The 17,054-nt window shown below is 40.7% G+C and overlaps 1 protein-coding gene across 1 annotated transcript; it reads left to right on the top strand.

The window, feature by feature from the left end:
- Positions 1-11,321: 11,321 nt before the first annotated feature.
- LOC143565537 (uncharacterized) lies at positions 11,322-12,309 on the top strand. The gene is made up of 3 exons (XM_077052491.1): positions 11,322-11,396; positions 11,447-11,464; positions 11,872-12,309. The coding sequence occupies exons 1-3, from the start codon at positions 11,322-11,324 to the stop codon at positions 12,307-12,309; spliced, it is 531 nt and encodes a 176-aa protein (XP_076908606.1).
- Positions 12,310-17,054: the final 4,745 nt, after the last annotated feature.

Below are 17,054 nucleotides of genomic sequence, written 5' to 3'. Positions count from 1 at the left end.
AGAAAATCCTCACTAGTGATCTAAAATAAAAATGAGATTCTCTAAGTATTTAAACTACTATTGAGTCTCTAGACTCGGCACATAATACCTATGCATGAGATACGTTTCGTGTTTCGTTTGTGAATTATGTGTGACTCGACAAACACATTGGTGACACGTTACATGTGTATACAACTACTTAAGCATCAAATACTAACATTGTACATTACTAGTAAATTATCTCCCCACAAGGGCAATTTAGTCAAAACATGGCAATTATCTATTAACAAACACGTTTCATGTATTTTCACATAGTTCAACAGCTAGTTTTATCAAGACAGATTTCTACTTGAAAGATTACTCTATTCAACAGATCATAACATATCAATTAATTCACCAAAAATCGTAACAAAAGCACACATAAGTTAGGTTTCCAGAAATATTTATATTGTATTTTTATTCCACATAGTTTTCTCACAGAGACCAAAACATTACAGTAAACTCACAACAGTCAAAATCATGCGCAACAGAATGATATTTGTTATTCCCGTTAAATGGTAAATTAAATTAATGCAAGACCAATTGGGTTAGATTATTAACTCAAATTTTTAACTTCTAGAAGTGGAACCAACTCATTTGGTCTTGTATTTTATGAGATATGATAATTTCAAAACAGCTTAACAGCAGACCTCACAATTCAGACTTGCACTACAGTTTTGTAAATAATAAAAGTTAACTTTTACACGTCCAAAAATTACAAATTTGGACTCTTTAGAAACTAGACTCAACCTAGTACACTGTAGTGTTAATAATTTCGACCAATTACCACATTAACATCCAGTTACAGTCGTCTAAACATCAATTTAACAATCTGTCCAGTACCAGTTTACATCAAAACTCAACATAACAACAATCTATGAACCATAATCCATGCATATAACACTCTAGACACAAGATTTACCAATCATGCATATCATTTTACGTTACACACATAGTTAGGGTTTTACTTGAAAGTTTAAAATCAAAGAACAAGTAATTAACAAGCAATTATAACACAACTAGTTATTAATTCACTAGCAAATCATCATCAAACATACAATCAAACCCTAACTCATCTTAATAATCACTTTCAAGAATTTAGGGTTTTGATTAACCCATTCAATATCAAAATTTAACACATAGAATGCATAGAGAAGTTGTTAATTACCTATCTAGCACCTTAATTCCTTTGATGAAGCTTGGAAAAATACTTGTGTGTGTGTGTTCTTGCTTTCGGCCGTCCAAAGGGAGAGGGAGAGGGGAGCCGATCGATTAAGGGGAAGGGGAGGGAGTTTAGGGTTTTATTAATATTATAATATTAAGTATGTTTCACAAAGGCCCCTCTACTTTTAGTTATTCAATTTCTAGTGTAAACAATAACTCTTGTCTCTTGTGTTTAGTATTACACATAACTTATCAAGTAACATATAGATTAACGCATAATTATCAAGTATTTGTTGTTTTGATATTTGTCGTTCGTTCACCAATGGTTTGAGTCGAATCGTGTGCGTTTCGGTGCAATCCCGAAAGACTACATGTGTAGTGATTGTCAAGCGTCATTTAAAACCCTAGTTTAAATGTAATGAGATGTGCGTTTATTTCTAGTGATATTAAGTTTGAATTGACGGAGTTTGGATTAACGGAGTTAACCTGAAATTGACGAGTGTCACAGACTACAAATCCAGAAAATGGAAAACGAGTTTTGTTCATTTTGGTTCAGATCCGGCGAATAGAGGGTTAATTCCGTTGACTTCTTCTTATATCCAGTCCGATTGTGGATCCGGTTTCCCGGTTTAACCGCGGACCGCTCATAACCGGCCGGTTTTTTCAAAGCCGAGTTGTAGGGTGCTAACGGGACCGCCAGCATAACCGATTTCCGGTTGAACCTTTACTGACATCATAGGTGGGGTAACTTAACTTTCCAAAACTTTACTGAATTAAATATATAACAATATTAAAAGATCTAATGTATAACTTTTGAAGAAATATGAACCACAATTAATCAGTTAACTCAATTCTCAGTTATGTAATTGATACTAATAGGTAGTGTAGCTTAGGATAAGCATGGTACCGTACCGTTATTGGTACCAGTCCCAAAAATCACTAATTTTTAGTACCTGGTACCGGTACCAAAATATCCGGTTCAGTACGGTACTTGGACGATATCGGTATTGAAGGTAAAAATTCGGGAAATACCGGTACCGTACCGATCCCGAAACTCAAAAATTTGGTATCGATTTCGGTACCGGTAACGGTTCGGTACTCGTACCAATCGCTACCGATACCTAATTTTCTCATCCCTAGTGTAGCTTAACTTTTCAAATAACAGTTTAGAGCAGGTTAAAAATTCCAATTTAATGTAACGCAAAGTAGAGTATAACCTTAGATTTTGGTTTTTTCTTAACATCCACAACTATTTTTCACCTCTTTCCCTCCACCCATAGACAAGTAGCATAAATGAAGTGTTAGTTATCAAGTTGTAAAACTATACGCATAGAATCACGGATCATAAACTTATGCAGACAAAAAGCAGAAATAAATATAACACTCTTAACATGCCTAATTATGTTAAAAGTAATTCAATTCATATGAAAATAACCATAAATAATATGATTCAGTAAAGTTAACTGTTCAAAATAGTATAGGGTAATTTCTTTTAGTAAATCTGTAACATGTTATAAGCTGTTGGTGCATTTTGTGATCGTCGCTATGAAATTATGACCAGTTGAGACGAAGTGGTGAAGTTAGAACAACTTCACCATAGGCGAAGTTAGAACAACTTTGCCATTGCCGAAGTTAGGACAAGTTCGCCGTCTGGCCCAAGCCCAAGCCCGCGGGTTTGTGTATCTATATATACGTGTGTCTTGTTTAGGGTTTTGGCATTCAGAAAAAGTTAGTAGTTAAGTTGTTCGTTTGTTTTGTTGCATAGAGAAAAACAGAAAGAGAGAGTCGTGTGGGAAGACCTGAGGTAGATCTCACCTCGGGTCAGCCGTAATTTGTTTTCGTTCGGTATGTAACGTGTTTTGATTATTATATAAAGGATCCGCAGATTCGTTTATCTCATTTGTGTGTTTGTTTGTGTGTAATCATGTTCTTCGTCTATAAAACCATAAACGAGTCTAGGAGGATTCCGCACTCCTAGATCTCATGCGGATCTCGTATCGATCACCATCGGCCAGGGGGACTTACAAGTGGTATCAGAGCCTTAGGCTCTTATGCTATGGTTCGAGATCTGCGTTTTGGTGTTTTTGGTATGTTTCAGATCGATTTTTGGTCAGGGCAGATGTCGTCGGCGAAGTTATAGGGTTTTGGCGAAGTTAAAAATGGCGAAGTTATGACTAGGCGAAGTTAGCGAAGTTATAACTGGGCGAAGTTATTGGGAGCGAACTTAATGAAGGCGAAGTTAAGGGCGAAGTTCACAGGCGAAGTTATGTGAAGTTCACCCGTTGGTCAGACTTCTGATATGCTAAAGGTTAGACTAACGATATGTTTTCCTTTCCTCCGATGTTCAAGATATGGTATTAAAAAAAGAGTATTTTTTGAGAAATTTTCTTGAACGGAAATTTTCATATGTCATTCATATGAAGAGAGGATCATTGAGAAAAAAATTTGGTGATAGTATTTTTTTTTTTTTTTGGAGTTTTCGTCCGATGGCCGGGTTTACACGATTATTGTGAGGCCGAAAACGTTGTTCCGACAAAGAGTTACAATTGGTATCTCTTGGTCATATATGTGAACAACTACGGGTCAGCTATTTTAATGAATTTATGGACTCGTTTGGATATGGAGTTGAAGTTGCGAATGGGATATTAATTAAAGTTGGAAATTGACACATAATTTGGTTATTTGGGCATGTGTGTAAGATTCTGTCAAGGTGGTTTTGTGATGAAACTGATCACTTGTTGTTGAGTAGTTGAAGATTGAACCTTATCTTACTAACCGAATGGTTGAGATGATTGATTAGGCACCGGGATGCAGATCAAAGATCTCAATCGATATAGTTCGGAGCGGCTTACACTGAAGGGGAGATCTGATACGGAAGACGTCAGGTGATTGGTAGATATGTGAAGCTACAAGACAGATTTAGACACTGCTGGTTGAGGACATGATTGATGTTGCATGTATACGTGAAGTTCAACCTTGAAGATCACAGAGCAATGTCTGAAGACCGAGTCCTACCTGAAGAATAACACAGAAGATCATTAGTTAAGGGGGAGTCAGTAGGTGCATGTTTTGTAACAGATGATCTTTAGTGTTAGTTAGAATTGAGAGAAACGGTCAAGGGGGAGTCTGTTGGTGCATTTTGTGACCGTCGCTATGCAATTCTTACCAGCTGAGACGTAGTGGTGAAGTTAAAACAACTTCACCATAGGAGAAGTTAGAACAACTTCGCCATTGGAGAAGTTAGGAGAAGTTCGCCGTCTGGCCCAAGCCCAAGCCCATGGGTTTGTGTATCTATATATACGTGTGTCATGTTTAGGGTTTTGGCATTCAGAAAAAGTTAGTAGTTCAGTTGTTCGTTTGTTTTGTTGCATAGAGAAAAACAGAAAGAGAGAGTCGTATGGGCAGAACCGAGGTAGAGCTCACCTCGGGTCGGTCGTAATTTGTTTTCGTTCGATATGTAACGTATTTTGATTATTATATAAAGGATCTGCAGATTCGTTTATCCCATTTGTGTGTTTATTTGTGTGTAATCGTGTTCTTCGTCTATAACACCATAAATGAGTCTAGAAGGATTCCGCACTCCTAGATCTCGTGCGGATCTCGTATCGATCACCATCGGCCAGGGGACTTACATAAGCATTTACCGAAAGTAATCTATAATCTATAGTGACACACTGACATAGTATTGGGTTCTAAAGAAGCATGGATCTAAACCAGAATAGGCTAGATATATAGTTACACAGAATACGGGTTAAATATCAAATAACTCAGTGGTACGAGTAACGATTCAACAAGTCTGGCGACGGAAACCTGCAAAACAGAACACCGTGAGCTCGTTAAAGGAAGGAAAGAGTGGGGGGGGGGGGTCTTCCCGTAACCACCCTCCGGCGTAAGAATAAGTACAATTCTTATAGAGAGAAAGTACTTTAAGTGAGTGATGTAATATGTGAAGTGTGAATGAATATCTCATGATGATTGGGGAGGGTATTTATAGCCGGCAGTTTATGCAAATATTATTGGTACATCTGTCCTCTTCTAGAAGATGCTCTTTGTAACAAACTGAAATGTGTCTGCATACGATAGGACAACACAACTGGCCATGTGCACGGTTATAACAACCTTGCCAGCTGTCCTCCCCTCATTGGTTGTTACATCACGTGCTTTCCCAGAAAGAATCTTCGTGTAAATATTCTAGAAGGAAGTTGGTTACAACTGATTTGCTGATGTTACTCTTCTGTCATCTCGCGTGTGACGGAAATGTCTTGTGGATGACCTCTGAGGGAGTCTTGAGTAATCTGCTGATGGTCTTTGGAGTTTTTCATTGATCTTCCTATGACTTAAGTTGTGAGGGTGATGAGAATGTTCCGCGGGTGACTTCTGAGGAAGCCCTGGATGACCTGCGATTGTTCCTCTATGGGTATTTAGATCTTTTCACTACTCTACCTCTATAAGTCTCCCCATTCCATTGTTTCTTCCACGTGAAGTTTTATGCGGGTGAAATTTTGGACTTAAGTTATTTTTATGGGGATATTGAATTTTTTGCATGATGTTGTGAAGATTTTTTTTGTCTTTAAAGATAAGTATGGGTGGAGTGGATGTGACAACTTTGCAGATGCCGTATAGTGATGCAACGTTTATGCCGGCTGTCACTGTACCTGACTGTACCCCTTTTTTCGCTTTTTCAGTTTTCCTGCATGACGTGGCGTTGCATTATTGGACCAATGGTTTCTCTTTGTTCTGGCATTTTCCCATCGCATTAACTTCGATGGGTATAAATAAGACATCTCTTAGACATAAACTTTTTTTATTAGTCTTTCTTCTTCATCTTTCTGTTCAACTCCTTTTTCTCTAACTTAATATTGATTACCCATTTTTTATCATTGCCCGGTGCTTCCCGTTTACACCTGACACTATGGCTGCTGAAAAGAAGAGTAGTCCGTCGATCCACAAAATCGCTGTTAACTGGAAAGAAAGGGATTTCCAGGATATCGTAAACGTTGCATGGATTGGCTCCAGAATGGGGGCCAAAATTTCCCGCCCCAGAATCTACTGCCAATAAACCTCCAAAGGGAAAAATGGTTGTTTATGCCGAGGATTTCACAACTAGAAATATCCGATATCCGATTTCCAGTAATGAAATTTCTTGCCAGTATATTGACGGGTCACGGTATCCATCTATCCCAAATGCACCCATTTGGGTTGATTAGGATACGACATTTTGAGTTTTTTAGTCGTGCCAAAGCCGTGCTCAACAAGATGTTAAGTCTTGGTGGATGGTTTAACTGTTCGATCACCGGAAAAGGAATTATTCGAGCAGAACCACCCTGTAGTGCGTACGAACCTTTTATAGGATCCGGAAGTCGTTTTTCCTGTCACATGGTCTACCGCCCACCCAACGAGAAGCTGTCGGATCTTGTGCTTGCGACATACGCTAATTTCCCTTGGTTCCTTACGATGACCCGCACACCTACCCCAATGCGAGCTATAAACGAGGGAGCCTTAGGGAGTGTGGGTATGAGTAGTCTATGGTCGTTTCCAGATGAGGAACCATACTACCAGAAACCTGATGAAAGTAAGTATATTTTTCCCATTCCTCAAAAATCTCTTTTCTTTATCATAATAACTGTTGTTTACTAAATGCATGTGAGGGTCGATGTTATGTGCGTTAATGGACCGTGTTCCAGGTCTGATGGCACGACGTCCTCGTGACCTTAAGCTTTTACCGTTTCTTGATCATAATCGTGAAAAACTTTTTATTTTCCACAACTATATGCCCTAAGACCATGGTATCTAAGGCTATGTTTGCTAAAGATGAGGAAGTTTTGAATCCTCGTCCTTTATCAGCCCTTACTTCTAGCGGGGTGATTGTCCTTCTGATTTTTAGTAAAGAATCATTACCCTGTGAAGAAGAATCATCTGTTGATACTACTGATGTTGAGAGTATCACCGTTGTAGGTTTAAGCCGAAAGATCAAACATCATCCCTCATCAAGTAAAACTGCAAATGATGCCAAAACCACTGCTGAAGCCACTGTGAGTGAAGAAGAACAACCCGCAACCGATCAAGCTGTTATTGATATTGGTGCACCCAACCCCACTGGGCAAGGTAAAGGTTGATTGTTGAAACCTTCCATGCCAGTTCCGAAGAAGTCCAAAAAAATGCACTTTGGCGACCGTATAAATCTTGTTGCTTCTGCCCAGGTTTTCAAAGGTAGTGTGTCTTATGATAATGTGCTCTTTTTATGTTTTCGATAAATGTGATTACATTAATTATATCCACAAAGTCTATCAAGATGCCTCTCAAAGGTATTGTGATTGAAGAAACCGTATCTCATCCGTCATCTCCACCTAGGTCTCCACTGAAGTATCCACCCAGGTTTCCTCCAAAATCACCACCAAAGTCTCCACCGAAATCTCCACCACCCGTAGAAACGGAGAAAATAATTGCATCAAAGGGTAGAAATTTGTAGGACAATCTTCAAGTCAATTCCTCAGATGCAGAGCAAAACCCGCAGAATAATTCTCCATTTGCTTCCCCCAATGGTCACAAAGATAATGAAGGTCAACATATTCAATCTACCGGACCACATGCATCCTCTTCTTAGTTTCAAGAAGAGATGGGACCTACAGGATATTATGGTAAACCAAATCCTCATGAGGACCCATTGATTCATCATCCTCATTGGTTACTGCGTCAGGGGTCGTTATTTACGGATAACGATGTGTGTCATGAATTTTTGCTACAAGGGATCCCGACTGTTGAACGCCAACGCCAACGCGGGCGTCCCCGTTACGAGCTAGCCAATTCTCATTCTTACAATATGGATAGCGAAATATCCACTAGCCAAGAAATATATCGAGACTGGTTAGCCATGGTGAGCGCCTGGGAAGAATTAGAAACTGCTGCTGAGGTGGCAAAGAAGGAAGCTGATAACTACCGCATAACTGCCAATACAGCGAAATGGTAACTTAAAGATGTTGAAAAATCTCTTGAAGCGGAAAAATCGAGCCAAGCTACTGCTGCCAAAGCTTGGGAAGAAGCGTGTAAACATCAGAACGTAGTGCTAGAAGCTTCACGAAAACAAACTCGTGCCAAGGAAAATGAACTAGCGCAAGCTGAAGAAGCCAAAACAGGCTTAGAAAAACAGGTCGATGTTTAGAGTGAACTGCCGCCCAATAAGATCAACGCATTTCTGAACTTGTTGAGTAGAATGTGTTCTAAACAAAAGACTATTGTCGACCAAGCTCTAGCTGACTAGAATTGGTTGATGTCTCAAGGGCTTCCTCTGGTAATATCTCGTTTTAACTTGCTTTGCCAAATAAGCTATCGAACTGTTGCTCAGTTCTACATTTTTATAGGTGATTGAACACGTGTGACATGGATCTGAACTTAGGGATTGTGTTGCGGAACTGCTTGTCGCTTCTTCTCAAGCCGGTCGTCACACCGGGTTTGATGAAAGAGTGAAATTTTCTGAAGAAAAGCGCCCCATTGAGGAGTTCAAACTGTATGGCCAAGATATTGCTGGGATTTATGCCACTAAGTTGAAGGCCTTTGACAATTTATCCTTCCTTATTCAATATGTTATTAAAGAACTCGCTGCCCAAGACGATGGAGTTGATAAGCTTAAGGCTTACTTTAACATTGATCATGAAGAAGCTTAAGACCCGATCAACCCTGATGTAGATAATAGTGAACAAGATTCTCCATCTTCATGATTTGTTTTGTTCTTAATTTTTTTGTGTGAATCAACTTTTGGATCAAATCATGTATCGAATCATGAAATCGTATAAAACATTTTGTAATCCTCCTTTGACTATATATAAAGTACTTTTCCTTTCACTTTGTTTTATTGTTTGTATATAATATTAGTTTCGTTTAGGATCTTTCATATATGTCAATAAAGGATTGCTTACTTAAATGTTATGTATACCCAATAAGAATTTTATTGACACACGTGACACATCTAGCACACACACCAGGGGCAAATTTAATGGCACGCGGTTCACTTCTTGCACGCATGCCAGGTATAAATTAAATGACATGTGGGTCACTTCTGGCACGCACACCAGGTACAAGTTTAATGACACGCGGGTCACTTCCGACATGCACACCAGGTATAAGTTTAATGACATGCGGGTTAATTCTGGCACGTAGACCAGGTATAAGTTTAATGACACGCGGGTCACTTCAGGCACGCATACCGGGTACAAGTTTAACGACACGTGGGTCACTTTTGGCATGCACACCGGGTATAAGTTAATGACACACTTGTCACTTCTGGCACGCATGCCAAACATAACAGCAAGTTGTATACAAATCGTATCTTTATTAAACAATTGCTCAAAAGGAAGTGGCATGCAAGGCTGTTTACAATTTAATTTTTAGTGTGAAGTGATACTCAAATTGCCTCTAACTAATAGTGGCACGCAGGCCAAAAATAAAAATAGATATGCCAATTTGATATAATGACACATGGACCATCGTATGCAGCATTTTTTTAACTGGCCTATGTTCCATGTTCTTGGAATCTCGGTTCCATCCAACTTTACCAACTTGTAAGCACCTTTCGTTAAGATTTCTTTGATTCGATATGGTCCTTCCCAAGTTAGAGCCAGTTTTCTCGCAGGTTCTTGTCCCGACGCTTCATTATTGTAGAAGACAAAATCTCCCGCAAAGAATTTGCAAATTTTGACTTTTGAATCGTAATACTTTTGAAGCTGTCATTTGTAATTGCTCTCTCGATTAAGTGCTAACTCATGTCGTTCTTCAAGGAGATTAAGATTCAGACGTAGTTCCTCCTCATTGTTGATGACAGAAAACATTCTTGCGGATGGAACTCCGATCCCCGCTGAAATCATGGTTTCAGTACCATACGTCAAGCTGAAAGGCGTTTCTGAGTTGCTCGCTTTCTTTTGGGTTCTAAAGGCCCATAGCACATGAGCCAGTTCATTAACCCACCCGGTTCATTTGTTTCCAAGTCTTGTACTTTATCCCATCTTTGATGCTTCTGTTGGCTCTTTCAACTTGACTATTTGCCTGCGGGTGAGCCACTGACGTAAATACTCGGTTAATTTGTAATTCTTTTAACCATGCTTGTAATCAACCATCCGCAAATTGAGTTCCATTTTCACTGACCAATGTTTGCGGTAGGTCAAAGCGGCAAATAATAAACTCCCGTAGGAACTTTTTCACACTTGCAGCAGTGATGGAAGCAACTGGCATAGCTTCAATCCATTTGGTGAAATAATCAATTACCACTATTAAAAACTTGACGTGTCATGGAGCTTCCGGGAATGGTCCCATAATGTAAATTGCCCACTTTTGGAACGACCATGCGGATGATACTGGCACCAACTAATTCTTTGGCCTCAATGTATTTGGTACATGTTGCTGGCATGAGTTACATTTTCTGATTTCATTAACTGCGTCGACATGATTCACTGGCCAGTAATATCCCGCATTCATTAACTTAGCCACCATCATTCTAGGACCCGCGTGTAAGCCACATATTCCTTTATGAATTTCTCTTATTTAATAGTTGGCGTCTTCCGCATCGACACATATGAGAAGCGGGTCCATGAATGATCGGCGGCAAAGTATCCCATCTTGTAATTGATAATTTAATGCCTTGTGCCTAATCTTTTGAGCTGCTGACTTGCTTTCTGGGAGTGTTCCCGATGACAAATATGCAACAATTGGGGTCATCCATGACTCAATTCCCGTCTGTATGACTAACACCTGGTGTTTTGGAACTGATGGACGGTCTAAAACTTCATGCGGATGTCTTTGGAAAAGTGTTCAAAGTTCGTGGAAGCCAATTTGCTTTAAGCATCGGCAGATTTGTAACTGAAGTATAAGTTCCTTTGTTTGAGATAAGTATGAGGCCATTACTTCGTTTTTTGCTTCATAAGACCCATTAATTTGTCCCGCAATTAACATCGAATCGACTTGTGCTTCCAAATGTTGTACACCAAGTATCTTGGCAATCCGCAATCCTGCCAGAAACGCTTCATACTTTGCTTCATTCTTAGTAGTTTTGAAATCTAACTTGATAGCATAAGTAAATTCGTTACCCTCTGGATTGACCAACCTAAGACCCGCACCAGACCCTTCACCACTTGACGCACCATCTGTGAATAATGACCACACTTGATCTTGTTCAGGTGGTGAAGGAGTTTGTTGTTCAATCTAACACTATGTCTCTTTACTCTATGGTCTTAGTGATAATTATTATATGTTTAGTATTATCTTTATATTGGTGTAGATATCGTGGATATCTCTTGTATTTATAGATATCCTTAATATGGTAGGAGATGATTGTATTTTCCCCTATATAAGGGGCTTCATTCATTCAATAATATTCATTGAGATTTAAACAATTACATTCCTTTATGGTATCAGAGCCACGGTTCTGAATACCATCTCAATCCTCTTCAATTTCTTTTTTTATTTTTTCAATATCTACCTGCAACCCTAATCCATCGATCAACCCACCATGACAAAAAAAGATGATACAGCCCTGGGTTCTTCAGCCGACCCCAAATCCAACCCTCTCCATCCGGCCTATTCGGTCACAAACATTCAAACCAAGATCCGAACCCTTGACGGCACCACCGTAACCTACACATCTTGGGTCAAATTATTCCGTTTACATGCGGTTGCTTATAAGGTTCTCAATCACATTGACAGGTCCCTGCTCCGGATGACACAGCCAATAATTATGCTCAGTGGAAGGAGATCGATGCCCTGGTTATGCAATGGATATTCAACACTGTATCAGATAAATACTTGAAGCATATTCTTGACACGGAGGCCACTGCACACGCCACTTGGTTGAAGTTGGAGAAGATTTTTCTCAGTAATAAAAAGGCCCGAACCGCGTCTCTCGAGACTAGGTTTTACAATCTTACACTCGGCTCATGTTCTTCGGTAGCGGACTATTGTCAACAATTATCAGATTTGGCAAATCAGCTTGCCGATGTCGACCAGCCAATCTCCGACTCCAGGCTGGTCCTACAGCTCGTAGGCGGGCTTCTAGAGGAGTTTAACACAACAGCAACCCTGATCAATCAGCAAGAGTTGATTGGGATCAGGCCATTACAATGCTTAATGATGAAGTTCTCATAATAGAGGCACGGAAACGCTCCAACAGCTCTGTTTTAATCGCCTAGCAGCAAGGGGTCACTTAGAATACATCGGCTACACCTGCACAGCCATCGCAACCCCACTTCGGTGGTTCCGATAACCCTCCTGCTGCTTCCCGTGGCAGAGGTAGAGGCCATACTTCTTACAACCGGCGCGGGGGCCGAGGCAGGGGTCGCTCAGGTCATTCGGGTCACACTTATCCATCTTGGGCCTCCAACACAACTTTTCCTAACTGGGCTTGGTGCACTCCCCCACCATGCCCTTACCCAACCCAAAACCAATGGACGCCCAATACTAATAACATACCAATAGCCCCGACCCCTTTTGCAGGTTACAACCCGGCCCAGTTCAGTGATCCGACTGCAGCCCAGTACAATCAGCAGCAGCCGCAGCCCACTGGTTTCAACGCCTTAAGTTCGTCTGATCTCAGCGCTGCTCTAGCACACGTACAACTCAACCAATCCAACTCTGCTTGGAACAATGACCTAATGGACACAGGTGCTGGCTCCCATCTTACACAAGAACCAGGTTAAATTGTCCTCCCACATTCTCATCCTATTAATGCATCTATTTTGGTTGGTAATGGTAATAGTATACCAATTCTTGGATCTGGCACTGGTTTTCACCCACTACCCAATCGAACATATATTTTACCAAATGTCCTTTACAGCCGAAAAATAATTAAGAATTTAATTTCTGTTAGACGATTTACTCGTGACAATAACGTTTCTGTGGAATTTGACTCGTTTGGTTTTTCTTTAAAGGACCTCAAAACTAAACGATTGCTTTCTCGCCACAACAGTACCGGGGATCTCTATCCTTTCACTCCTCCACAACTTCCACCACAAGCTATTTTTCTCACCTCCACTTCTCAACCTTGGCATGATTGGCTAGGCCACCCCGACACTGAAGTTTTAAATATTTTACGTCGCAATTTTAGTTTTTCTTGTAATCAGAACCATTTGTCTCATGTTTGCAACTCTTGTTGTTTATCAAATAGTAAACGTTTACCAATTTATTTGTCTAATTCTTTTACGTTTGCTCCATTTGATATTGTTCATTGCGACTTATGGACATCGCCAGTCACAAGTAAATCAGGTTATAAATATTATATGGTTCTAATTGACAATTTTTCCAATTTTGTGTGGGTTTATCCATTAAAATTTAAATCAGAAATGTTTCCCACATTTGTTAAATTTCACCAGCTTATTCTTACCCAGTTTAACAGAAAAATAAAAACGTTTCAATGTGACTTCGGGGGGGGGGGGGGAGTTTGATAACCGAGCCTTTAAAAATTTTGCAGACCAACAAGGGCTATTATTTCACTTTGTGTGTCCTCGGACCTTTTCTCAAAACGGCAGCGCAGAACGTATGATTCGTCGCCTAAATGACATCAAACGTACTATGCTCATCCACGCAAACCTTCCACCTATTTTTTGGGTGGAGGCAATGCACACGATCGTCTACCTTCATAATATACTTCCCACCAAAAGACTTAACTTTTACACACCCACTTTTATCCTTTACCTTCGCCACCCAGAGTACGAACACTTACGTGTCTTTGGGTGTGCTTGCTACCCGAACACATCTGCCACTCAACCCCATAAATTACACCCTCGGTCAGTTCGTTGTATTTTTCTCGGATACCCCCCGACTTTAGAGGTTATCGGTGCTTCGTCCCTACCACCGATAAGTTCTTAATATCTCTTCACGTCAGTTTTGACGAGAGCACTTTCCCTTACACCATTCCGCAACCTCCATCCTCTTATTCATTCTTGGACGACTCCCTGCCCTTGAGTTTTTCGTTCTAGGCTCCTACTTTTAAACCATCCGTCACCACCCCTTTCCCGATTACGTACAACCGTCGCCCAAAACCGGTCTGCTTACTCTCACCTACTACCGGTCCCACAACATCGTCTGCTGCTCCGTCTACCATCCCACCACAGCTCCAAACCACAGTTCCTGTACTTTCGGTCCACTCCCACAGCCAACCTTCTGCCTCGGGTCACCCCCATGACCACGAATCCAAGTCCCGTAATACTTCTTCCACTGCCCATTCAGCTTTTACAGCCCCTACCCTGTCTCCCATACCAAATTCCTATGCCAACGCCATTGCCGATCCGAATTGGTTACATGCTATGTACGCTAAATTTAGTGCATTATAGGATAACGAAACGTGGGAATTAGTCCCCCGACCATCGGACCATCCATTTATTCGTTGCATGTGGTTATTTAAACACAAATTTAAATCTGATGGTTCGTTAGAAAGGTACAAGGCCCGATTAGTGGTAAATGGCAACTCTCAAACTGCGGGCATTGATTGTGATGAGACATTTAGCCCGGTTGTTAAACCGGGCACGATTCGTACCGTCCTCTCCTTGGCGGTTCTAGATCTTGGTCGATACGACAATTGGATGTTAAAAATGTTTTTTTGCACGGGGACTTAGATGAGACCGTATACATGCATCAACCACCAGGTTATCGTCGTTTCCCGCATCATGTTTGTTACTTGAAAAAATCGTTATACGGACTCAAGCAAGCACCGAGGGCATGGTACACACGGTTTGCCAATTTTATTCTAACACAGGGGTTCCAAAGCAACGCATGTGACAACTCATTGTTTGTCTATCATCAGGGGCTGGTAATGTTGCTTATTTATTGTTATATGTAGATGATATTATACATACGACATCGAATGACGCTTTACTTCATAATATCATCTCTACACTTTCTCGAGAGTTTGCTACGACGGATTTGGGCCGTCTTAATCATTTTTGGGTATCGCGGTGAAGTATAACAACAACGGCATATTTTTAACACAGTCACAGTATGCTAAGGATATTATTGTGCGGGCCTCTATGACAGATTGTAAGCCGTGTACCACTCCCGTTGACTTGTCTTCCAAGCTGAGTGCCACTGATGGCCCACTATTTGCCGACCCCACTTTATATCGTAGCTTGGCTGGTGCATTGCAGTACTTGACCTTCACCAGACCCGGCCTCTCTTATGCCATTCAACAAGTTTGCTTATTCATGCATGAGCCATGGGACTCGCATTTTGCCTTCATGAAGCGCATCATTTGGTATATTCAGGTGACGTTTGACTATGGTATTCGGATTATTAAATCCTTCTCTCATTCGCTGGTTGCTTATTCTGATGCCAATTGGGGTGGTTGCCCCGATTCACGTCGTTCTACCTCAGGTTATTGTGTCTTTCTTGGTGACAACCTCATCTCGTGGTCGTCTAAACGACAGCCTACAGTATCCAGGTCAAGTGCTGAAGCGGAATATCGCGGGGTAGAAAATTCTGTGGCAGAGGTTACTTGGATTCGTAATCTGTTATTCGAGCTGCATACGCCTATTAAACAGGCTTCGGTTGTCTATTGCGACAATGTTTCTGCCATTTACTTGTCCAATAACCCGGCCCAACATCAGCGTACTAAACATATCGAGATTGATATTCATTTTGTCTGACCTAAAGTGCGTGTGGGTGATATTCGGGTTTTGCACGTGCCTTCGGCTTTCCAATATGCCGATATTTTTACCAAGGGTTTGTCGCGGCAGCTTTTCCAGTCCTTTCTGTCCAGCTTGAGCGTCTGTCCACCGCCCGCTCAAACTGCGGGGGTGTCTTAGCGATAATTATTATATGTTTAGTATTATCTTTAGATTGGTGTAGATATTGTGGATATCTCTTGTATTTATAGATATCCTTAATATGGTAGGAGATGATTGTATTTTCCCCTATATAAGGGGCTTCATTCATTCAATAATATTCATTGAGATTTACACCATTACATTCCTTTATACGGGACCCCTGTAATTAAATCAGCCAATATCTTTCCCTTGACTGCGGGCCTTGGTTTATAATATATTGTATGTTCTCCCAATTCAATGGCCCATTTTGCCAATCTTCCAGCCAATTCCAGTTTGCTTAAAACACTCTTCAATTTATACCCTGGCAAACCATTGATCGGGTGTCCCTGAAAATATATGTGGAGACGTCTGGCTGCGTAAACTAAGGCCAAGACCAATTTCTCAAGCATTGAATACCTTGTTTCGGCATCTGCCAATGTTTTGCTGACATAATAGATCGGTGTTTGGAAAATTTTCCTATCCGTTAACCGCAGTGCTCCAATGGCTATGTCTGACGCTGAAAGGTACAAGGATAACGATTCTCCCGCTTGTGGTGCAGATAATGTAGGCAACTCCATTAGACACTTTTTGACCTCCACAAATGCTTCCTTAGCTTCCGCAGTCCACTTAAAGTGTGCTTTCTTTAAGCAGTTTCTTAACGTTGACACGAAAGAAAAAGATTTAGCCGCATGATTGGCTAGAAATCTGTTTAGGGCGACCAATCTCACATTCAACGTTTGCAATTCCTTGAGGGAAGATGGTGAAGGCATGCGAACGATTGCTTGGACTTTGTCTGGGTTAGCTTTGAAACCCACACTTGTAACAATTACACCAAAAAATTTTCCGTCTTCCATCCCAAAAGAACATTTGCTAGGGTTGAGTTTCATGTTAATCTTTCTCAAAGTGTTGAATGTTTCTTCAATATCCCACAATATTTGGTCTTACTCAACACTTTTTATCACTAGATCGTCCATGTAAACTTCCAAGTTGTGCCCAATTTGCTCTGTGGAGGCTTCATCCATCAGCCGCTGGTATGTTGCACCTGCATTTTTCAACCCAATGGGCATCATTTTATAACAAAATGTGCCTTGGTCT

The sequence above is a fragment of the Bidens hawaiensis genome, unplaced genomic scaffold, assembly GCF_021521415.1.
Source record: "Bidens hawaiensis isolate Kalapana, Puna unplaced genomic scaffold, B.hawaiensis_p1.1 tig00022403_1, whole genome shotgun sequence".
NCBI classification, from domain to species: domain Eukaryota; kingdom Viridiplantae; phylum Streptophyta; class Magnoliopsida; order Asterales; family Asteraceae; genus Bidens; species Bidens hawaiensis.
Note: the sequence above shows the minus strand (reverse complement) of the source record. Positions and strands in the feature narration are given on the sequence as shown.

Bases quoted from the DNA above. Each gene is read 5' to 3' on its own strand.
- LOC143565537 (XM_077052491.1), top strand. From the start codon at position 11,322: ATGACCACACTTGATCTTGTTCAGGTGGTGAAGGAGTTTGTTGTTCAA.